This window comes from Seriola aureovittata, chromosome 9, assembly GCF_021018895.1.
Source record: "Seriola aureovittata isolate HTS-2021-v1 ecotype China chromosome 9, ASM2101889v1, whole genome shotgun sequence".
In the NCBI taxonomy this organism is placed as follows: Eukaryota; Metazoa; Chordata; class Actinopteri; order Carangiformes; family Carangidae; genus Seriola; species Seriola aureovittata.
The window spans coordinates 20,393,000-20,417,937 of record NC_079372.1 but is presented as its reverse complement, the minus strand read 5'-3'; the positions used below and the strand labels follow the sequence as shown (position 1 = coordinate 20,417,937).

Below are 24,938 nucleotides of genomic sequence, written 5' to 3'. Positions count from 1 at the left end.
GGCCAGCTGGCCTGGAACATGAGCTCTCTGCGTGTCCCTTTATTTTACGGGTCCCTTAGTTTCCTATTTCCTAAAAATTAATTAAAAAGTCTTTGTTAGTTTTGGGAAGTTTCTTGGACAAGAGTCAGTAATTTGGTGCTAATTATAAAGAAATTGGAATTTGCCCGCTTGGTGTGAGTGCTGCCTCATTTGAGTTTGTAAGAGTGAACCAGAGTTTTATAAGTGGCTGTTTAAAAGCAAACTTCATATTTTTCATCTTCAGCTGCATGTAAACTTTGTACCGAAGAAATTATATAATTATATAATTGTTAATTTCAAGGAAATTATTCGGAAACTAAGGCACCCATAAATTAAACTTCTATCTTTGTAATCAGTTTCAGTATTGATGTCGGTTAGGGCTGAACTCTGTTTTCATGTACAGTTTGAGCAGATGGTGCCACAACCACACACAGAAATACAAGTTCTTCCCAAAGGAACAGCACAGTATTCACCAGCTTCTCACTTCAGGACGAGTTGTAGTTTTTTTACTGGACAGTTTACGTAAGTGAGACTAAATGTTCGCAACCACAGGTTCACACAGAGCTCTCTAACATCGTGAGTCTCCAGGTAAAATCACTTTGGACACAGGCAGTTGGTGCACAGGACGCCATATATTGTACGGCGCCGGGGAAATCAAATGCTAGACCAAAGTTTCCATAGGACACTTAACCCTCCGGCACCAAAACTGTGCAACTGCAAATTCAGCTACATAGGAAAGTTGGGTTTATTTGCATGCCAGTAAACAGTGTCATTATGATAATCACCACTTTAATATACTGTACGGCTTGTCAAGGCAACATGGGGCAAATGATGGCCTTTCAAAATGATAAAAAGGCTGCTGTATTACTGGAGGAAGCATTTTGTCAAAAAAAACATGTATAATGTGGTAAACTGTCTGGAAAGTCAGGACTGCATCGCATATCCCAAAAGAATGAATTGCTTCAGCAAAGGGAAACAGCATTCACCAATCCAAGCTAATGAGAAATGACTGTGGACTGTCAGCTACCAAGTGTTGAACTGAAACATGTCAGGAGAAAGTTTTATTTGTTATTTACCTAATTTATTTGCACTCATCTGATTTCAGCTCAGTGTGAGAGTCTTAACGGTGGTGTTTCTCTGCTCTGCTTTCTGTTTCACTGCCCCACCCCACCCCCACACACACACGCACACACACACTCACACACACTCACAGAGCACAGCAGAGACAGGTTGACAACTCGTTACGTTAAGTGCAATAAAAGCTTTCCAACATGTCTTATAAATCCCTCTAAAAACCAAAGACGGACAGACGTCGACCCCAGACGTCTTTCATACGGACGCAATCTGATGACAGTGACGAGGATGCTAACGGCTGTGTCGCTGATAGCAGGGAAGCTAGTCCTGAGAGCTCGAGCAGCATAAAAGAGAAGCCAACACCAGTACAGTCATGTTGAATAGTGTTTAATACACACCTGGTAGACAGGTGTGTAGGAGACTGAAGTCATGCAGACAAGAAGGTCGTGAACTCCCACACAGTGTCAGCACTTCTCAGAGGCACTGACAAAACAGTGTGAAAAAACATCTTTATACTCATTCTGTCACAGACTGTAACAATAACAAAAAGATAGATGAAATCAAAAATACCTGAAATGATTAAATAAATTCTAGATCTTAAAAATACAAAAAAAAAACTGAAATTTGAAGCTCTGAAATCTTGATTAAAGCATTAGTTTAGTTTTATTAATCATAACAAACTATCTCAGAGTGTTTACATTCAAGAGGCTGTATAAAACCCCTGCAGAAATGAGTGGTGCCGGTCATACTTAATCATTTTATTTGTTGTCATCCAACGTCCTTGGAGTAGAGTTTGGAAAGTAGCATGGACTGCTGACGTGGCACGCTGGCTTATCTGCTGAATGCAATACTAAAACCCCCTTACATACTCAGTCTCTGCCAAAGCAGGCATTTTCACAGAAAAACGGCTCATGGAAATCCCTTAAAATTGACAAGGCCAGCTTACTTTTCAGCCAGCCCAACATAAAACTCTCCGCCTAACTACGCTCACGACTGAGCGCCGTATTGAGATGTTCAACAAATGTGCGGACGTGACATAATGGAGATGTATTAGCTGATAAATGCTCCTAAACAGAGGATGATGGAAGGGAGCAGGCGGTAAGCTCACATCCCCACAATGCTCCCTGGCCCACACAATAGCACGGGACAACAGTAAATCCTTTTTGATTATGGATGTGATACATTATGATGCACAGAGGAGATTAAGACTAACATTAACAGGCGTGTGGTCCACCACCTAGCCAGTCATTGTGTCACATCACGCGGGGGGGAGGGAGTGCATGTGTGGGGGTGGGGTATTTGTGACAAGTGCCATCTGGTGCGCTGGCAAACCAGCACATGTGACAACATGACGATGACAGCATCAGTGTGAACAGCAGCTTTGAAGTTTGAAACCAGCAAACTATGCAATATGTCACTCTGCCTCCAAGACAGTAATTTGAACACAAAATAACTTGGCAGGCTTTTTGGGGAAACAATAAGAGAGCTGCTGCTTTCATCATACGATTTGTCACTTTTCCCTTTGAGTAGATGAGTAGATATCCCACAAGTCCTCCGGAGTTTGTGACAGATTCTTAAAGAGAACAGTACACGCATAATTGAATATGTCTCTCTTGTCTGTGAGCCAGTGATTTGAATATCACTCCGACTAATTGAAAGAATTTTTAGGAGGCTTTAAAATGTGCAGTGTTTGACTTTTGCTTGTGAGCCAATGATTGAAATATTCTGAGCTCAGTTGGCAGTTTTTCTTTTTAGGAACAGTTTTTTTTTTTTTTTTTTTTTCAAACCCTCCTCCACTGGCACCTGCTGGGGAGATGAGCATCCCTGCCCAAACTCAGGCCACAAACAAACACAACCAGCCGGCTACACAAAGCATTCTGTCCTCGGTTTCCCTGTTTACTGCATTTCTAATATTCCCACCGCACCTTGTCAGAGTCCAACCTGTGTCCTCTGTTCTTTGGCTTGAGGAATAGAAACATTAGATGGTAAGAAAAGAAAAAAACTATTCTTCCAGCTGGTTTTTTATATTTTATTCAGTATAAAGCTGACAGTGCTGCATTGTGGGGATAGTTGCCTAGAACCCTTGCCATGAAGGCTTGGTATCCCGTGAGGCTTTTGAGTACATGTGGAGTAAGCAAGCGCAGCCACCTGGCCCTTTCAAAAAAGGGCAGAGGCACTGCTGTAGCTGTGGGCACTCACAGTCCAGAATAACTCAGGTATTCAGACTAAACACGGGCAATCTCTCTGCAACATGACCTGAAACTGTTTCACTCAACAATCACGTGTCACTATCGCTGTCAGCTTTTCAGGAATCTTACAGAAACAGTAAACGACTATGTTGTTTTTGCTGTTTCTCTCTCTCTCTAACACTATAATCATTGTCTGAGCTTCAGAAGACGCCAAAAAAATGGTTCACAGACCTTTTTTTTTTTTTTCAAAATTATTCTTGAGCCTTTTGCCTTTATTGTGTGAAAAAAAACCTCTTGTATTTCCAAACATCAGGAGAGACAGGGCCATGACGCACAGAACACAGAGGTTCCCGAGTAAACTGCCTCAAACTAGGAAGGGGAATCACACCACGCTCACGTGCCGGAGAGTTATTTTATTGGAGACAAATGACAGAAACACAAAGGGTGTGCAGTCACAGTGTGGAAGCTGGTGCTAGCAGCAGCACATGGCGGAGTGAGAGATGTGGGTGAATGTTGTAGGCTGTAAAAATAGCACTTTAAACCAAACCCAAGGAAAATACCAAGTTTCCCAAGTCATGTCTTTTCATACAGTTTTCAGTGTCTTTTAAAGATGAAACTCCAGTGTTTCACCTCGTTAACGTCCATATGATGTTTTTATATATAATATAAGATGATGAGTGAAATAATCATTTAACACCATGACTTAGTGTTTCCACCTTGAACACTGCGTCACAAACCTAAGGAACCAATCCTGTCAACTAGCAGGGGCGGAGCTAAATAAACCTTAAAATCTTGTCAGTACAGAGAGAGAGAGCTAGCATTAGCACAACTGCTAACACTGTGTCAGCCACTGCCAGTTACAAGCTAACAAACAACATAAACTAAATGCTAAATACATAATGCTAACTATTTTTTTCCCCCACTTTTCATGTGTGAAAACACGTTAAACTAAAGATGAATCACAGCTGAGGATTGTTGCAGAGTTTAAAACATGTCTGGAGGAACTTTGACAGCCAGAGTTTGCACCCATGATCATTTATCTGCTGCTGCAATAACCTCCACTCTGTTGGGAGAGCTTCCCACAAGATTTTAAAACCTGACAGCAGATATTTTTGTTCCTGTTCAGTCTCAGGAGCTTTAGAGAGAGAGTTCAGCCACTAATGTTGGACGACAAGACCCGACTCTCATTAAGCATTCTTCAACTTTAGGAACTTGAATTACAGAAATCAAATTGTTTCAACGTGTAAATCTGTGACCAAATTAAACAAAAAAAAAAAACAAAAGATAATGTGAAGGTTAACTTAATGAGTATCAGTGCGTTCTTTATCCCAAGCGAGCGAATTAAGTGAATTGCCATGAACTCACCTTTAAACGATTAAACGTTACTTCAGAAATAAACTGGTCACAGGCAAAAAAAAAAAAAAAGACAAGATCAGCTAAATGCCCCTGTTAATTAAAATGCCTAATTACCCTAAATGATTATGTATCCATGAATATTCCTCCAAGAGTGATTTGAAGGTTATCATTTGACTGGAATAAAGATAGCACTTAATATCTCACGAGTGTCCCTGAGAGTCCTTGCCTCGGGGAAACAACCATCTGTTTGACCTCGCTCAGAGCGGGTCATTTCATTTGAGAGTCCTCCGAAGTCTGTTTGGCCACAACCCGCTCGTCACTCACCTTTGTGTCTTTGGAAATGAAAGCAGCTACAAAATGTTACGAGCACACCACAGTGTGTTCGTGCTGTCATTGTTTCATAGAGGTGTGTGAGTGTGGGTTGTTGTTGGATGTGACGGAGAATTCCCAAGGTGAGGAGCCATTTATATCACAAACCTCAGCTATAACTGGCTTGTAGCCACAGGCGCAACCATCTGTTGGAGCTCCCTGGAAAATGGGTCACCTGAATGATATGGACTCGGGGTACATCACTCCATACGAGGCAATTTCTGTAGGTGTCAGTCAAACGGACAGCTTTTCTCTGTCCTTGCCGAGTCCTCGAGGGATAAGAGGTTTGCCCTGTGATGTCCACTGGACATTCTGCCGCCTGAAAAACTGCACCTCAAAGTGTCAATGACCTATGATATATTTTAGTTTTTCTCTTGTATCAATGAGCTAAAAGGGAAAGGATTTTGCCTGAGGACCCCAAAAACTGTAGGTCAACAAATTATCCTCGCAAGGAAAAGCATTGCACGGGAAGCTCGTGTGAAGAATCCTCAATCTGATCGGCTCAGCTCAGTATCCAACAACACTGGCAGGGAGAAGGTTAACCTTTATAATGAAGCAGAAACCATTTAACTATTATCTTTCTATAACATTAAACATGCTGTAGCTTCCATGAGCAGGCATCATGGAAATAAAATAACTTATTAATGTTATTGGTGCCTCAAATATGTTGTTACTAATAAGAGTTTTGATGATATGAACAGGTCAATAAATTTGGATTGTAAATAGGGGGTGTGTTATTTTAACATGCATGCATAATAATTCTGCTTTAATCACTAGTAAAACAAAGTGTCTAAAAAGTTTAATGCGAAGTAAAGCGAGTAAAGCTGCAGCAATTAATGAGTTAGGAAAAACTGCGAGATGTTTGATCACTTCTCATCCTGTGTGTGCGACAGAGCCAGCACGGCCTTGAAGGTGACTTTTGAGGTGTGCCCGGAAATGAGGAAACACATGGAGATCTTACCGAAGACCGGCTTCATCCAGGCCCAGTCCAGGTTTAATGCCCAACTGAAGTTCCTGCCGAGGTGAGGAAGGACACGCAGAGGGTGCAATTATAATGGAACCACTGGAGCGTTCATAATCTTATTTTGGATAAGCTTGTTAAGATTCTATCAACCTTCTCTGATCGGCAATCTGTGTCACTCCAAAGGAGACTTGTGTGTTGAGCCAGGCTTGCGGTGGTTTGACTTCCCATCCATCCTCGCACAGTTAAATAATACACTATTACACAAAGTCCAGCTTTAAAGGATCATTCTGGTTTATTACAACTTGGAGCTTGATGATTTCTGTCAGTGGTAAAAACGGTGTATTGTACGTATCTATATGCAAATATAATATACAAGTATGCACACGCTATACCTTAGCTTGGGACATATGTACATCGTCTCAGTTCATATACGTGCTTGTGTGCATATACACCCAAGTACACATGCATGCACATATATACTGTATATATAACTAAATGCCAACAATTAGCAATAATCACCCCTCATTTATAGTGAGTGATCATCCCCTTGTGATCAACCTCGAGATAAAGGAGATGGAACGAACTGAAGCCGTTGTCTTATTATAGGTGTTAAATAAGTCGTATACACAAATCTTAAGTGACTTTCCAAGGCTTGTCTGATATTCCTCCGGATGGTTTCCCACGAACAATAGTCACTTCACACACCAACAAATGTGTGTGCACAGAAAATGAGACAGGGTTTTTCTCTGAAGTAGCAGCAGCAACCTTCACATTAGCTAAAGGGCTAACTTAAGAGACGAGCATCTAACTGTGCAATTTTTAATGAGAAACAAAGGAGAGTATCAGCTGGATAAATCTGAAATAACTAGTGTGCTACAATGCTGATATGATGGAGTCTTGCAGAATGTATAGTCAGCCAGCAGGTAGAAAAGAGTTGCTCCAACACACCTGCACTCTGAGCACTGGGGCGCAAAGGCTTCTCATAATGGTTTCTAATGACTTTGAAGGACATGGTAATTCTTTCTATGATTATATGGGCTCTATATTTAGATGGAGAGGCAGGAGTTGAACTGCGGTTTGAATGCCAGGAGAGCGGACCGGGGGGGACCCCCAGGGCAGATATGAGAGGCGTGCAGTATGTAAAAACCCAGCGTGGGCGCTTGCATTCCTCTCCCCACCCCACCCTGCACAGTTCAGCAGTATTGATAGCTGAGGAGATATTGATGGAAGGGAAATAAACAAACAAACAAACAGAAACAGAAACAACATTTTTCTTTGCACATGACAAAAGTTAGGGGCACGCACTGGTCATCGTTCAGTGAGGGGCCAGGAGGGGAAAGTGGGAAAATGTCAGTAATCTGCCTTAGTGAATCGGAAGAGGTTTTAATGCGAGGATTAGAGCGCGGCATTACAGCGTTCATGAGCACCGACACAGCTACAGCTACCACCCCCTCCCTCCTCCCTCCTCCCTCTGTATCACACTTTCTCTCTCTGTCCTCTCCCACTCTCTCACACATTACTTCTCTTTTTCTTGGCCTCTCACCTCTTTGCTTAACTCTGCCTTTCCTTCTCTCTCTCTGGTGTCCTCGGTCTCCACAGTCCTCCATCCTGGCGCTCCTTTACTTCCCCTCTAACTAGATCCACTCTGCCTCTCTCTGTTATTCTCAAACTCCTGTCCTCGCTCTACGCATCCACCGTCCGCCACTGCTTATATGCTGGCCCTGATTCTGCTTACGTAACCTAAGACACCAGACCCAGTTTCCTGTGCTCTCGTTTACAACACTCTTGTTCTTAAAGGATAATTCCAGTTTATTACAACTTGGATCTTATTTTGAAGGTTTGGCCGTCAGTTCTGTCAGTTACGTTCACATTGAACTCAACGAGTTAATTGCTGAGATATGGGAACGGCATGATATCAATTCACTTCAATATTCAGTCTATTTTTAGGAGAAATTGTTGTTTTACTCTAATTAATCAGTTTTGTTATATCTGTACCACAACACAGAACCTGTACAGCTACGATGATCTCGTCCATTCACGTCATGTCATTCATCACAGGAATGTGTGAACACCTTTAAATTACATCATTAACATTAACCCTGTTCTTTATCTCAGTGGAGAACAAAGGGTATCCTTATTCTATCAGATATATGGGATGTTAGAATGATAATAACAAGAAGGCCAGTCTCTAAATTATACGACTGTGATTTTGCCAACAAAGACACTAACCCAGATTTCCAGCTCCTGAAAATGTACTGAACTCCCAGAAATTGCTCTTCCTATGAAACCGAATCTTCTCGACTTTGCGATTTCTGTTTGATTTTCTTTATTGGTGCCTCATCCCTCTTCTAGAGGTTCTTCTTCTCCAGCATCTGTCCCATTTACTGAACATGGAAACACCCTGTCGCCCTGAAATTATCAACCAGTCCTCCAACCAGAGCAACCGCACAGGTGCGACTCCTGAAATAGCACCTCCAAGGCAGCAGGCGTACCGAACCTTCGTCGCCATGGTTATTATAATAACGGTCATAGCTTGGTTAGGGTTCAGGAAAAGGTCATGATTTGGGTTAAAAATAAGTACTTCCCCAACATTAGATGATCTTTGTTGCCATGGTTTGTTTTTCGCATGGGAATCGAACACCTATCCGTCCACCACCACCTCCTCCTGACGTGGATTTTAAACTACGTCACCGACACTTTTCCTCTTTGCTCTGGTTATCATTACTACGACCACTAGATGTCACCTAGCAACAAAACCTAACTGTGGGTCATAACGACCAGCTACACGGACAACCTGTGGGCTCGTTTTTTCACAGGAGGACGGTCTGTGTCGATTCTTGCTGAACTGGACTTCTGCCATGTTCCAGTATCTCAGCCACTGACCTGTAATAACCCCGGTTTGTCCCTTTGGGTGAAAAAATAAAAGTAAATAGCAAATAGAAGGGATGATAAATCAAGCAGTGAAACACCATGCCATATCTGGCTGCCATCTTTGGTTGGATTAGGGAAACGAGTTGCAACTTGGGAAATGGGCAAAGAGTCATTTTTATTGTTCAGAAGTTGGAATATTTCTTCATCCAGATGGTTAGAAGAGTCTTTGATATATTTGATTTGAATACAGTTTTCAAACCAGTGATAAGTGTTGTTAAACAACTTTCTGCATTCTTTAAAAAAGACCTAAATGGAAAAGCAATGCTTCGCTCTGTGACTTCAATGTTATGATGATGCCAAGACACAGACCCAAACTGGGACCGGCTGAGTGCAATGTTATCGGAGCTAATAGAAATGATGCCATAGCAACGAAAATAAGACTGGAATCGTCCTTTTAAGATGCCCGGAGCCTCTAGAGAGAGTCCTCCACCCGCACCAGAAATCCATACAAATCATACACAAATCACACATGTCAGGAGGACGTGTTCCTTTGTGTGTCGTCTCCGTCATGGTCGGATCTCACCTCCCAATCTGTTGATTTTTTGGGAGGTTTGCTTTTGTGCTGTGCAGCATTGGTGTGTCATTTAAAATGGCACTGCCAACTCTTCGTAGCCCGAGCCTATGATTGAATTTCCAAATCCTCATTAGCAGCACTGCTCTCACTCAGTGTGTCATCCACACACACAATCACACACTGTAAAATCGCTATTCCGAAATGACTCATAGCGTTCATTCTTCACACAGGTGTTTGCTTCTTGCCTTCCCTCCTCAGGCTTTCGGGAGAGGGTGAGCACATTCTTGCTTCCTGCTCCGGAGAATTGCACTCAACCTGCCCACATCCTTCACCGTCTTTCCTTTGCTTCATCCCTCTCTGCCTGTCTTCCTCCACTTTTATTTGTCACATATCCGGCCCACACATTTCCCTCACACATCCACAGCATTGTTCCATACATCACATAATCTCCTCTGCAGTATCAAGGCCAGTGGTTCACAGGTTTGTGATCTTGTTCGGCTAGAGACTAAAGCTGCTCAGTAACATTCAGAGGGACACTTAAAACCTGATAATCAGACTCAGTTACCCATTTTATTTCACTTCACTTCATTCAGCCTGACGTTGTGTTCATGTTACCCAGTTTCTAGGACGTGATATGATTTTGTTTTTATGCCTCCGCGCTGGCGACAGGCAGAGACGGAGGCTTTATGTTTTTGGTTTTATCCGTGCGTACGAACATATGTAAGTCGCGTTCATGTGAAGGCGATTAATCAGTAACAAAATTTGGAACAAACGTTAATTTGGATTCAAGAATGAACTGATTAGATTTTGATGGTCAAAGGTCACTGTGACCTCATAAAACACGTTTTTGTGTTTGTTTTTTTGGCCTCTTGAATGTGATATCGCGAGACCACCTTGAGGGAACTTCTTCAAATTTGGCACTAACATTAATTTGGAATGAACAATGAACTGATTAGAAGTTGGTGGTGAAAGGTCAAAGGCCAAGGTCACTCCTCGCAAAACACGTTTTCAGCCGTCAACTAATTAGGACACAATTTAACTCAAATGTCGAGTGTGAAGCCGTAATTCTATTTTTTTTTTTTTTTTTTATGATAATTGAGGAAATATGTCAGTTTAAGAGTTGTTACTTCTGTAAGTCAGACCAGACTTACTTTAATCATTGAACAAACACGAGACGTGTGTTGAAATTAGCATATGACCTACATAACCTAGCCATGTGACCCGGCTCACTTGGGCCTTGGTAAATCGTGGTAGTTTTAAAAACAATAAACCAGAGTTTAGTGAATCATTCTGCGTGTTTCTGATCTTAAAAAAGACTGGAGAAAAATGTGTTTTTATTTTTTTATTTTTTCTGTAAACCTATCGACGAGATCATTAGAATAGGATTGCTTGAATGAGTGGTTTTAGGTGTAATCTCTGCAGAGCGAGCAGTGTGTCCCAGCCCGGCAGTTCCAACTGATAAAAGGGAGATTACAAGGATGATTTACTCCAGATTACACCGAACAGCTCCGCCAGTACCGTCACCGCTAGTTCTCCACTCACACCAGTATCACAAACTTTAAAGATGCTGCGAGTCACAAGAGAACAAGCGAACGAAATGACCCGTTTGGTCGAACGTGATTTTGAAGATTTCTTATGTGACGTCGTCGACTGTAGTTTTTGTCCATCCATTTCCCCATAATGACAAATCCCTAAGCCTCTTAATCCGTTTTTTAATCCTTTTCATAATCACTTTTTTAATGGTGAAGTGAAATAGTGAAATTCAAGCTGGACTTCATATTGAAGAGGATGTATATATATGTATATACAGTATATATACATACATACATATACATATATTGCAGATGCCAGGTAAATATGTTTTTGGAGCCCTGCTCTCATGGATAAGGTGATTCCTCATAATTATCACTTCTTTGACTTCACATGATTATTAAGGATGGACATGTAGATAAAGTTTCTATAACTCCTGGTAAGATTATCTGGAGATACACACAACAGCTTTAAGTTAGAGCTACTATTTCATTTCAGTTATATTACTGTATGTCCGCTACTAATCTCAGAAGTATCATTAAAGACTGTGGAGGAGAATTACTTTTTCGATGAGACTGTGGATAATCTGGCAACGGGAGAAGAGGAGCACATACGAGTAAATCTGTGCAGGACAGTGACAAATCTGAAACCCCATCCATCCGCAAAATTCTCCTGAGCATATGGCCTGGCGACATCCCACCAGGCTTTTCCACTCTGCCCTGCCAAGCTAATTCAAGAGTGACTCTCCAGCAGCGATTCTATTAGCAGGCAGAACAAGAGTGCTTCCTTAAATACACCCTCTGCGCTCATTGGTTCAGCTGCAAAGGGAAACAAATACTTTTCTCTTTTTTTTTCGTCGTAAATGCAGAGGTTTAATTTTGACGTGTGAGGAAGTGACCTATCTACTGTAGCTTTGACTCAGTGAGGGTGAGACTACAGCAAGTCGCGTGCAAGAGATGAGGCCTGGAACCGAAAACTGTCCCCCCCGAACCTGAAGAGCTGACGGATTTGTCGAAGGCGAGGCTCTGCGGTTAAAGCGCTCTGAGAGAACGCGCTGACATCCGGAGAGCCTTAAAAACCACTGACATTTACAGTATTAGCTCTCAAGCCTTCAACCAGCATTAAGAGCGTGAAGAGGGAAAGACAGAGATGACAGATGATGGGAGGGAAACAGAGGAAGGAAAAGCAAAGGAGCAGCAGGGGAAAAAAAGAGAAAGTGGAGAGTTGGAGTTGGATCCGAGCCACAAAACCACGTTTGACATTTGACCACAGTTTGCATGATAATGAACATATGCACAGTGTGTATACAGTACATATGTTATCACGAGAGCAGCTCTTAACACTGGAGGATGCTGAGGGACTGGAGTTTTACATAAGCTTGTGCATGACTACTGGGCCTCTTTGAATCATACTTACGTCTCCCATCACCATGGCTACAACCTACAGTAGTGTGGAGGCGCGCTCTGCATCTCTCTCCTGCTTTCCCTGGCGAGCCGATCCTGCAGTCGTGGGTTAAAGTAAAGTAATGGGTCTTCAGGGTCTGCATCTTTATCTTTTCTTTTGACTGCTGCTTTCTGATATACTGAAAAAACCTCTCGTTGCAGACGCTCCTTATCCGAAGACACCAACACCTTTTTTGACAGAGACACTGGAGTCCTGGAGGTTCCAATGACAGTGCAAGTAGCAGGCCAGGTTTGTATTGTACTGTGCGCTGAATATACATTCGTAGTCATATTTTACAGTAAATCTCCCTGTGGTGCTGAAAACAGTGCATACTTACCAGGGCTTGTGTCCTACTTTATCCCTAACAGAAACAGAGCTACTGAAGGTTGTAACCCATTTTGCTGGTAACATGCTAAAATTATCTCCCACCTCCAAGGCCCAGTTACTCCACGGGCGTTAATAAGCCAAGCATAAAGGTTATTCCACATTGTTTTACTGAGAGTGTCCTCAGAGGCTCAGACTGGGTAGGCAGGGATTTACAGTATGTGACATTTTCTTATCTTATACTTATACAAAAGTTTCATATATTACATTTGGTTTTGCTGAGTGAAGGAAGCAGCATAGGCTGATGGCTGGCAAATATATGACAAGGATACACTCACATACAGAAGCTATGAACGTACGCACTGACTTGAATAGAGTTACTACGTCTCGGACACCCAGGTAACTTACAGCAGGAACACTTATACATCTCTGATCAATCATCAGGACAAAAAAATTGCAACTGCTTTAGAAGATGTCTTTAGTAAAAAGTCAAAGGATAAAAGCGGAAGTAGAAACACGGAAGACAAAATCTAATAAAAATCAAAATGAAATAATGAAATGCTAAAAGAGAGGAGATTGAGACCAGAAATAAAAGTGGGGTAATAGAAGGAACACAATCCAGAAAGTAAACATAGAATAAAAGGACACACCAATAAAACAACTTCAAATGTACGAATGAATAGAAAGATAAATGAATAAAATTCAATTAAAATCAGGCTTTTTAGAAACCTTGTAGTTTAAGCTGCATCTCAGATTAATTCACTTTTGCATTATGGGTTAATTTTAGATGAACACACTGGGTGTTATAGTAATTAAATCAATGTGAAATGCAGAAACCAATGGAAAAGACAAGACCTCTCAAAAGAATTAAGTATCAGACACGCTTCAACTGTCCGTCACCGAACACCGACTCACTCCCTTGCAGTCACATCTCTGTCCTTCACTCCGCACCAGAGCTCTGCCAGACATGTTGATCGGGTTTTATGTATGTTCCTTCCTCCATGTCTTTTCTATGGCTGAATAATATCTGATCAAATCTTTCTTTAAGTTTCATCTCGGTACAATGTTTTATTAACAGTTGATCTTTAATCCTTCCTCGTACCGTTACTAGCACATAGTGTTACAGTATTACATCCATTATATTTGTTTGTGCAAGGTGCAACAAACCTTTGTACCTAAATATCATCCTTGTGGTCTGATCAGTTCAGAAAGAAAAGTTCTTACAGCAACTGAATTCCTTCAACTTGTCAGCAGCAGCCTTTATTAAAAAAACACTGAGCAGCTGCTTAAACATTCGTGTTGCATCGATGCCAGTACTCTTTCTCAGTAAATCTAAATCTGGTCTGTCTTCTCGCCATATTTTTCACCCACCCCCCACCCCCCACCCCACACACACACACACACACACACACACACACACACACACACACACACCAAACACAACCTCATCCAGCCCCTATTCCCTCTTGTAAGGGGGGGGCAGAGCTCTGACGAGGAGCCAAAGACTGGGCCAGGATGCTCCTGCGGCGCACCAAAGCTGTTGCCCCCAGCCCCAGGCCCTGAGCTCCTGGCAGCAAACCAGTTGCATGTGCACTCACACACACACAACCACACACACACAACCACACACACACACACACACACACACACTGTTGTATGGTCACCAGACGCCACAGCAGCCAGGAAAGCGATGGCACAGACTCCAGAAAACAAGGTCATTTGCTCAGCACTGGCATGACTCAAGGGGACAATATTTTGAGAAAAAAAACACTGATCACAAAATCATAAGATCACTTTGTTTTCAAATCTACAACCATGAAAATATAATTTACCTAAAGTCGTGTTAAAGGACTGTCTGTTTCTGTTGTCAACAAACCCACTGAAACGACCTGAACAATGAATTCTTCCTCCTCTGTGCCATAGAGCTTCACTGTTTTCCAAAAACTAATGAGCCACACTGATGCACGGAGTGACACGTTCCTTCATTAACATGAACACACACATTGTAGTTTATTTTCAGTCACTTGGTTTGGTGCCGAGTTTTAAATTCCTGAATCTCACTCTGAGCCCGCACTGTGTTTTGGATAGCACACACACACACACACACACACACACACACACACACTCGGATGACTATCTTCAGAAAAAGCTTCCACTTCAGCTCAGAGAACTGAGCTGGTCTCGTCTTAAACATGAAGTTGATTCGTTAAATAAGTGCATATGTTCATTGTTGTGAAATCACAGACTCAAGATGTTTGTCCCAATATAAATATGGAAATGTATAATTAAGATTTAAAATGTGATACCAGTACAGAACAACCACTGGGACCATTTCGCGTTGTGTAAATCAAACCATCCTGCTGTTCTACAGACATGGTTGCTTTCTTATGCCGGTTGAATAAAAATATTTCTTCACATTTATTTTATTTTAAAATATTTTATATTTTACTGTTAAATGTTTCTATTTATATTTGAGCTATCTGACCTGCAGTACCTGCTTGTTTTTATCTTTGTTTATATTTCTTTTCTTCTTCTTATGTTTATTGTCACGCACCAAAACACGTACTGTATGTTGAAAATCTACAACATGTGTTTGTGCGTTCAGGTGCAGCCTGTTCATTACACGGTCCAAGCAGTGGTGACCTCCTCCGACCTGCACTTCGACCGCACTGAGGTGAACTTCGGCTTCTGTTCCATTTACCAGTCGGTCAAGAGCAGCGTCCGTCTCACCAACCGGTCCCTGCTGCCTCAGGACTTTGGCTTCTTGAGCGTTCCAGAGGTAACAGGAACTTCTGTGGTTTTAGTTCGCAATGTGATGAATAACTTATCTAATATTAAATGTTCCTGTGTTTGTGAAATAGATACAAACAGAAACTATAATCACTTCCTCGTGGTTGTTTCCTTTCCACCAACCAGCCGAGCGGCAGGAAACATGGCCACAGTCTCTCCTTCCTGAGTTACAGCGCTGAATAATGACCAGATGGGTTTTAGTTGAACATTATGATGTCACAGTGAAGTTGACCTTTGACCATTTGGATATAAAATGTCATCACTTCATTTAATCGTTATTGACATTTGAGTTAAATTGTGTCACAATTAGTGAATGGATTTTTTGAGTTATTACGTGTTTTGTGAGGTCATAAAATGGGCGTTCCTGATGTATTGCATTCACAAGAACGTGAGATCACCTAGACCTTGAACTTTGACCTTTGACCACCAAAATCTAATCAGTTCCTCCTCAGGTCCAAATGGACATTTGTACCAAATTTGAAGAAGTTCACTTCAAGGCGTTACTGAGATATTGCGTTCACAAGGCCAAAACTGTGCTTTGTGAGGTCACAGCGACCATGACTTCTGACCTTTGACCACCAAAATCTAATCAGTTCATTCTTGAGTCCTAATGAATGTTTGTGCCAAATTTGAAGAAGTTCCGGTATTTAGTCATTATGATAATACTTCCTATGAGAGATAGTTACTGAATGTAAATACATTATTGCAAAAAACAATGATGACCACAAAAGGATCAAAATCTGAGTTTGATTTCATATCTATTAAAAATCTTAAAGATTACTGTTGTAATTTGGAAATATAAGCAGTTTGTGTTGTTTGTATTCTCCCACGCTCCAGTTTATGGAGGTCCAGCCTAATGATGGCTTTGGTACTCTGCTTCCTCAAGAGACCCTGGAGATTGATCTGATCTTCAGCGCCAACAAGGCGAAAGAGTTCAGTTTCCAGCTCAGCTGCAAGTCTGGAATTAACAGGTTGACTTTGAATCCTTCACTGGGTGTAAATTAAATTGATTTGGTATGATTGGTGTTATCATGTCTGATATGATCAATCTGATTACGTCCCATATTTATTCATTCATAACTATGTGATTTGTTTTCCTCCGGCGTCAGAGATTTCTTGCTGTCCTGCCGAGCCGTGGGCGTCCGCCCTCCACTGGAGCTCTCCCATTCTCTGGTCCAGTTTGGGGCCACGGCAGTAGGTGACCACTCCACCGCCACACTTCACCTGGTCAATCATGGCACCGACCGCCACCGGTCCAAACAACCTGTCACCCCTGTGGTCAAAGACGCTGTGGCTCCTGCATCACCCAGGCTGTTCTCCTTCACCCCACCCAAGGATTCAGACATCAGCATCACAGCCTCCGCAGGACAGCTGCTCCCCGGAGAGGTGGAGTAGAACTCGATGTGTTTATGTAGCGTGGTGCAGAGTGAAGCTGCCCTCCACTACACATTTAATTTGAAGTCTTTTATTTTGTTCTGTAAAGAGCAAACATTTATTTTACCAACATCGTTCGCCACACACACACACACACAGTAATTTCACACTCAAGTGTGTGTTCTCGTTCTCTGAACGTGTTTGATATTCGAACAAAAAAAAAAAAGATGAACATCTGCACTAACATCCAAACAATAAATCACGTCTGTTGTATCGCTATCCAGACCATTTTCATCATGTACATTCAATATCAACTTGTTTTTCAAATACACAGTCAACCAATCATGTATACCAAATATTGTCAAATTAATCATATCAACCATGTATGTATTTGGCGTTATTTATGTATTTATTTATGAACTAGACACGAGCAATCCGGACTCTTTAGACCAGCTCCTAGTTCTACTCTCCATCCTCCCACTCGCTTGCGGTAACTAAGCAACCAGTACTAACAACCGGCTAGCCGTTTTCGGTACATTACTTTCACTGACCAAGTAACGTTCATAAACAATCACACATATAACGCAACCTGGACCATAAACTACGACACAACATATTCACCCATCAATTACACAATTCTAACTCTCCCTTCTTACCTGTAAAGAGCAAACATTTATTTTACCAACATCGTTCGCCACACACACACACAGTAATTTCACACTCAAGTGTGTGTTCTCGTTCTCTGAACGTGTTCACGCGAGACTTCTATTGTCGCTGAACACAGTGTAGCGAACGCGCTCGTCCTGCTGGTCGGAGTTACACACTGCATACTGCTAGATGACACTACATTTTTCAAACAATAAACCAACCTTTCCTTATCATAAAACACACAGACAATTTTAACAATACTCTGAACATGGGCTGTACTAAATGGAAATTATGTTAAACGTGTAAATAATAATAATAATGTAGGTATATCAACCCACTGATGGCTCTGTTTGCCACATTTACACTGATGTCAAAGGAGCACGCCACAGATTTTACAAGTCAAGAGCAGATTAGTCTTGAGGATTGTTTTTGTTAGGGTTAGTATCAGCGTTTGTTAGACAGGTAGGATCTGACAAAAAGATGCTCCTGAATATTTAACAAAAAAGTCTTTGAGATCCAGCTACTCGCTTATTCCAGAGCTTTTAACCATTTCCCATCAGCTGATGAACACCATGACATAACGTCTTTAACTGTATGTCATGTCAGTTTACTATTTTCGATCATAAAACCCCACACACTGTCTGACAACAACCAATTTAATGCAACGTTTCGGTCCCAGACCTTCATCAGGAAAATGGTTTTCCAACAGTAAGGAGTCATCTTAAACAGGAAGTGGCGGAGTCGGCAGCCAATCGCTTTATCCCACGTGAAGTGGACGATATACAGACAATAAATCGACATCAATTCACTATGTAACAGTTCACGATTCAGTACATAGAAGATAGGAAACTCCACATAGTGACAAATAGAACAGGTGAGTTAATAAAAACATTTTTTTATTATTTGTATTAACTGAGCTACTATTCGCTGCTATTTCCAGGTGAGTTGATAAAAAACATACTTCAGTATTTTTAAATATTAAATATTAGTCACTTTTGAGCCACTCATCCTGCTCCTACGCAACTCATTTGCTTTGTTTGTTTTGCTTTGAGACAATTTCCAAAAATGAACTGTCCCATTTTACACTGGTGATTGTACGACGGGAAATGAGGGATGAGAAAAGACCAATTAAAGACCTTGATTGAAACTGAAAGATATGTATGTTGCAATAGTGCAGTATTAAAACTGCTGGAGTGCCCCTTTAATATGAACCTGATCAAGCCAAGCGTGTTTGAGGAAGCTGAAGAATCTTTGGCCCTAAACCCCACCCACCCGCTGTCTAAGTAATCCTCAGCTTCATCTCCTGAGAATGTTTCTCATTTTACATTTAGACAAAATCTGACCCTAACATCGTTAACACAGTTACACAATTATAATTTTAGACCTGATCTAACTCTCAGCTCTACCTCAACACAAATTTGCTTGAGTTGAGCTTGTGAACTTAAACCTTAGATCTTACGATGTAATGAAATAAAACCGGGGTTTAGATGTTTATCATTTTTACTTATTATGAAAATTTGCATCAAACGTATAAAGAATACAGAGCTCACAGAAAATATTGTAGCTTCAGTTCAACTCAGTACAGTTACAAATAATAACAGTGAGACCAGCAGCCACTGGCTCACATGAGAAGCCTCTATAGTGTGATGATGCCCTCTAGTGGACACCTGCTGGAGGTGAACAAGTCTATGCCGCAGTATCAGTGAGTTCAGAACACAATGCAAATAAGAGTGAATCTTGATTTTAATTGTGTATTGATACGACACAGGATCATATCAAAGTACAGATCATTTGAACATCTGTGCAGGTTCTGGCTGTGGATTGTGAGAGTTTGAAGTCAGTTGACGGTGGAGGTCTTTCCTGCACACACATATACTGTTTATAGAAAAGATTAATCCATTGTATTAATTTTTTCCACTGGGAGAAATCCAGTAAATACTCTGCAGCTGTGAAACAGGGGGATTGTAAGCTGCTTGAATTGGTCCACGCTAGAGAAACCCCAGAACAGGAAACTGCCCAAAACTAATTTAAAAACTTCATTTCCAAACACGATTCAGAGGCTTAAATTAAAAACCACCGGGGTGTAAGAATACTACAATCTGACTGTCACTCTGAAGTTTTCTGCAAATGCGCACAATTCAATACACAATACCGATCACGTTCTCCTGGTGTCCTCTCCACCAGAGATGCCTGGTGCAGGTGACGTTCAGACCCAGACTGTTGGAGCAGGAGGTCCAAGAGGAGGCGCTGCGTCTCCTCCAACGAGCCCGCGTGCTCCGGGAGAAGGAGGCGGAGATGAACAGACAAGCGGAACAAGAGGTACGACGGCAACCCCATGTTATCCATGTTAACCCCCGACGACGGAGTATCAGGGCCACAGCGACACATTTCAAGAATAAAGTCGTAATTTTGAGGATAAAATCATAATATTTCAAGAAGAAAGTCATAATATGAGAATAAAGTTGTAATTTTAGGTTCTGTGTTGTTTTAGAGGAGAAATATCAGAAGCTTTAAAATGAGGAACGTGGAGCATCCTGGGAAGTTCTACTTTAGCAGAGGTCTCACAAATAAGGATATACTTCATCTTCATCTTTATTCTTGTAATGTTACGGCTTTTTTCTTGATATATTATTATTTTATTCTTGTAATATGACTTTTTCTCTCAAAATATTATGATTTTATTCTAAAAAATTTCAGATTTCTTTTTTTTCCTCCCGGCTACACCGGCGTAACCCCCCGCCAGTGTCGGGGTCAGGGGTTGAGCTCATCTTCACCAGCTTATACAGAACGTCCTGCAGATGCTACCTTTGCATGAACCCATCAGTCATGTCTGTGTGTGTGTTTTCAGATCCCAGTGGAACCCAGCAAAGGAAAAAAAGCGTCTGAGAATCAGAAGAACAACAAGATGTCAGACGAGCCAAAGACAGAGAAACTGACTGAATCACCAAATCCTGCCGACATACAGCCGGGGTAGGAGGTTTAATTCTCACTCCTCACATTGTATCACAAATTACTTTGGAAAACGCGACAAGTTTGCTGAACCGAAGTAAAAATTCATTAATAAATATTCTATTGCCAAATATCAAAGATAAAGAGAATAAATTATTCTTTAGGAAATATCTCTCACATGTTCCCAGAAAGTCTGTCTAAAGTCAATTAATAACTTGATCAGAAGTCTGAAATCCAACAACACTGAAATATAAATTACACACAAAGTATTTACTTGTACATTCTCTCTTCCTCTAAAGTGATTTCATCAGTATTCCCTCTGCTACACCACACATCCTGCAGCATCTCAACGCAGCCGCAAAACCTCGATCAGAAGGATTTCGCTGAGTTAAACAGTGTTTGTTGATTTATTTACTTACGTGTAGGTCAGAGCGGTATGAGGAGGCCATGGCGTCGCTGCTGTTCTCCTTCACTCAGCGCTACAGGGAGTACACCGTTCCCTGCTTCGTCTCAGACGGAGACCCGCCCGAGGAGGACAGACAGGCTCAGCCGCCGTGGAGGTAACGCTGGGTCGGCCTCCATACTCTCCTCCACACACTTTGGTTAATGCAAACTGTGCGTTGACATAAGAAACATATCGCCTCAGGGGAGTTACTGCATTTGACCAAGAAATAGTCTTGACACTTTAAACCACAACATGTCTGTTTTTATTTTTCAGTTTTTGTACAAATTAAACATTCAGATAAAAGGTGTTGATTAGTGAGATTTAGTTTTTACCTTTAGACAGAGTCTGTTCCCTCTGTTTCTGGCTCACATCTGACAATGTAACTATACCGACAATTTGGAAAACAAATTCATTAATTTACTATAAACCCACTGACATACAGAAAACCTAGAGCCTCTGGTGGCCTGTGCTCCTGAGGGCCCTGGGGGTCCGCTGCATAGCATTTAGCGACATTAGCTTTCCTCTCATATGAAATATAAGCAGCAGTTGATCTGTGGAGTTTCTTTCTTTATCCAGAACTTCACAGATTTCTGTGATGGTGGAAACATCTGGGCTGTCCTTTCAAAAATACATCTTCACTTTAACTCTAATCATGGAACACAGTAGATATATGACTTTCATGTATATCCAGTAAATAGAAGAAGAGCTGGGTCGTTAGCATAAATGATAGCCACCACATCTAAAGAGAACAGGAGGAGCTCACAAATTAAAATCAGTACTTTACTCATTACGATCCTGTGACCTCTCTTGTTCAACTTCTTTGTGGCATTTCTGGTTCCGTCATAACTGCAGCAGACGAATCATCAGGAAACCAGTTGAGAAATTTCTCAGAAATGTGACTTCTGGGGCGTCGTGTGGCGTAGTGGTCTAAGTAGGCGCTCCATGTGTAGAGGCTACAGTCCTCGCTGCAGTTGGCCCCGGTTTGAGTCCCGCATCGGACGGCCTTTACTGCATGTCATTCCCCCTCTCTCTGCCTCCTCATTTCCTGTCTCTCTCCACTATCCTGTCCAATAAAGGCACAAAAGCCCAAAAACATATCTTAAAAAAAAGAAATGTGACTTCTGCTCATCATAAATGGGACCACAGAGTTTACGACATCCGTTTATATTGTGGAGGCAGCTCAAGAAATGTCAGAGAGAGCTCCATTCCAGTAACAGACATCAGTTCATGTTCAGCACATCAGAGAAGCAGCTCACATTCTCTCACAACAGTTATTAATTATTACTTATCAATTAAGACTTGCACCCAAAGTGGTTGGTCACTAGCTCTTATCTTCTTCTTCAGTATTTAAAGTCCAGCTTTTTGAAAAGTCCTTGAGGCTCTTCAGCTCTTAAATGATAAACCTTTTCCACTTTAGGGTTATCCGTCATTTTTATTCCAGTAGTTTACACTTTCACATATTTTTAATGTGTCTATTTCTAAGATAGCTGTGCTGTGTTGAGCTCATGCAAAACAACTTACCCAGATCAGCTGTCTGCATCGACCTGTATCCGTGAAGAGCTTTCATGAAAAGTGTGCGCTGTTTACCCAGATTCCTTATTTCACAGCTTGTCATGTCCCATCTCTCCTCAGTCCCTTCAACACGCTCTACCTGAAGCTGCAGTGTGCCGCGGTCCGGCCCTCTCTGGTGGTCGTATCCAACGATGGACACGGTGCAATAGACTTCCATCAGGTGGCAGTGGGTAAGTCCCTCTCTTGAGTTCTTCACGGGCTGTAAATGTTCACTCGTGCATTCAGCTCTCGCACCTTTTTGCACGTGTTTATCGTGTTGTATGTGTGTCTTGTATTTTCAGGGCAGAAGGTGATTAAGAGATTTACAGTTCAGAACATTTCAAAGGAGTCTGTGGACGTATCCTTTCTCCAGCTCGTATGAAACAGAAACACAGCGACTGAAGAGCTAAGAGTCAAATTTTTAAATTTATAAAATTTTAGAGTGACTGATTTGGGATTTATTTGTGCTGCAGATCTGCTCCACTACACTACAAAAACCTGATCATAACTCAGGCCCAGTTTGCTTTTACATTTCTTTTTCACATTTTTGAGGAGTTATGTTAAATTCGTGAATGAATCCGATCAACGTGTGAAGGTTTTAAAATGGCTCTCTGCAAATAAGGGGGCAAGCCCCGTGGTTTGTTGCTGCTGGGAAGCAAGCCGGGACTTGATCAACCCCCGGCCGGGTCACCTGGGCAAAGGGGGTCTGATGTGAAACCAGGGCATCTCACTTTGAACAGGTTTTATGTGTTGAAATAATAACTAAAGAAACCTCTTCACAGTGTGTTGTGGATTGTAGTGATGGTGACAGTTTCCCTGGAGACAGATGTTGCTTATGAGAATTTATCACAATAAAACATGTCTTAATCATAAATGGATACGACTACAAATACTAATAATAAATAATAATAATACAGACTGTTCACCACTGCTTTTCTTTGACCATTTGCAAGCTGAGGTCGTCGGTGCTGGATATACACGGTCCCTTTAATCTTCTTAATGCTCTCAGATCCATAAGACCCGGGGAGAAACACACTGTGGTGCTCGCCTTCAGCCCGACTCAGGAGAAAACGGTGGGTTCACAGTTCAGAATTTATCATGAAGCTAGATCTTTATAAACGCATAAACCTGTCACACTTTCCCCACTACTGACTGGCCCAGAAGTCAGTAAGTGAATTACGACACCCCATGTTAATCTACTGATTTGTCAATGTGTCTCTCAATTGAGAAACCACATCAAATATTGAGTGAAACCTCCACTGTTCTCCAGTACTGTGAGACTCTGCAGATCCATGACCAGAAGATGACTCTGGAAGTGACTCTGTGCGGGGAGGGCGTGGTCCCTGCTGTCACCTCGTCCCCCCCTGGAGGTCTCCTCGACTTTGGCTACGTGTTGGTGAAGGAGAGCACCTCACAGGTCCTAAAGGTCAGTTAACAGTGAGTCAGGGGCTGAAGGTCAAGAAGGAGAAGAACCAGAACAAGATCACGCCTCGATGGTTTTGAAGAAATCTTGTGTTGACTCTTAATGTGCGCTGATTACGTTGATGCTGTCTCTCTGCAGTTGCAGAACAGCTCAGCGGTAGCGGTGGGGTTCAGGGGGCTGTTGGCCAGTGTCTCTCCCTCCAGGCCTCAGGGTGGAGCTGACCAGGTCGCCCCCCTGCTGGGCCGTTACACAGACTCTCAGGTCCAGCCGACTGTGGGTAAGATGTGACTAACACTTCACCGAACCACTGGGAACCCTGGGAAACTTTTGACTGCTTGAGCTCCAAATGGAAAATGACATAGAGCACAACATTGAGTCCATGTTTAAGCTTTTTTACTGCATATTTCCCTGGTTTAGATCAGGATTTTTATACATTACATACAGGTCTGTTTATGTTTGAATACAGTTTATATTTTGACACTCGTTATTATCTATTAATAATTAAAGATATACTGCGTTCAGCCATGTTTTTTCTCTTTCCCTTACTAAAGTTCACCGATGAGGTGAATCCAGTTAAAATCCATTTCAGCTCATTGAATTTCCTACATTAATTATCTGCAAAGAGAAGCTGTAGATGTTGTGATGAGCAGAAGGTTTTAGACTTTAAGGGCTCTGATTTCACAAATCAGTGATTCACACCAACAAGCAGTTCTTGTTTTCATGCTGTTACTGTTTCAAGCTTTAAAATGTTTGAGGGATGTTAGCTGGACGCAAGAGGCTGAACTTTTTACTGCAGTTTTTGTAAAATTTATTGTAGAAATAAAGTTTGTTTGTATAGTAAAAAAAAAGAAGCTTAAACTGAATGTTTAAACCTTTTTTTTATTATTGATTTATCTGTTGCTGCAAGAAGAAGTTCTCTATGATCTACAATGTCTGGAAGGTTTATCTTTCATTTACACGATTAATAGTTAGTATTGATTACATTTTGGCTTGACTAATAAACCAGCCAAGGCCTGATACCAGTTTATTGCAGCTGTATCAGTATT

General features: G+C 41.6%; 1 protein-coding gene across 3 annotated transcripts in view; it reads left to right on the top strand.

Annotated features, from left to right (window-relative positions):
- Positions 1-24,938, top strand: part of cfap74 (cilia and flagella associated protein 74) — a 52,113-nt gene that overhangs the window by 21,642 nt on the left and 5,533 nt on the right. For all 3 annotated transcript variants that reach the window (XM_056385818.1, XM_056385817.1, XM_056385819.1), the window contains 13 exons: positions 5,900-6,028; positions 12,550-12,637; positions 15,318-15,491; positions 16,340-16,473; positions 16,612-16,888; positions 19,709-19,843; positions 20,373-20,494; positions 20,899-21,033; positions 22,551-22,660; positions 22,772-22,827; positions 23,423-23,542; positions 23,740-23,895; positions 24,031-24,169. In XM_056385818.1, coding sequence (XP_056241793.1) covers positions 5,900-6,028; positions 12,550-12,637; positions 15,318-15,491; positions 16,340-16,473; positions 16,612-16,888; positions 19,709-19,843; positions 20,373-20,494; positions 20,899-21,033; positions 22,551-22,660; positions 22,772-22,827; positions 23,423-23,542; positions 23,740-23,895; positions 24,031-24,169 — 1,775 coding nt within the window. The remainder of the gene's footprint in view (positions 1-5,899; positions 6,029-12,549; positions 12,638-15,317; positions 15,492-16,339; positions 16,474-16,611; positions 16,889-19,708; positions 19,844-20,372; positions 20,495-20,898; positions 21,034-22,550; positions 22,661-22,771; positions 22,828-23,422; positions 23,543-23,739; positions 23,896-24,030; positions 24,170-24,938) is intronic.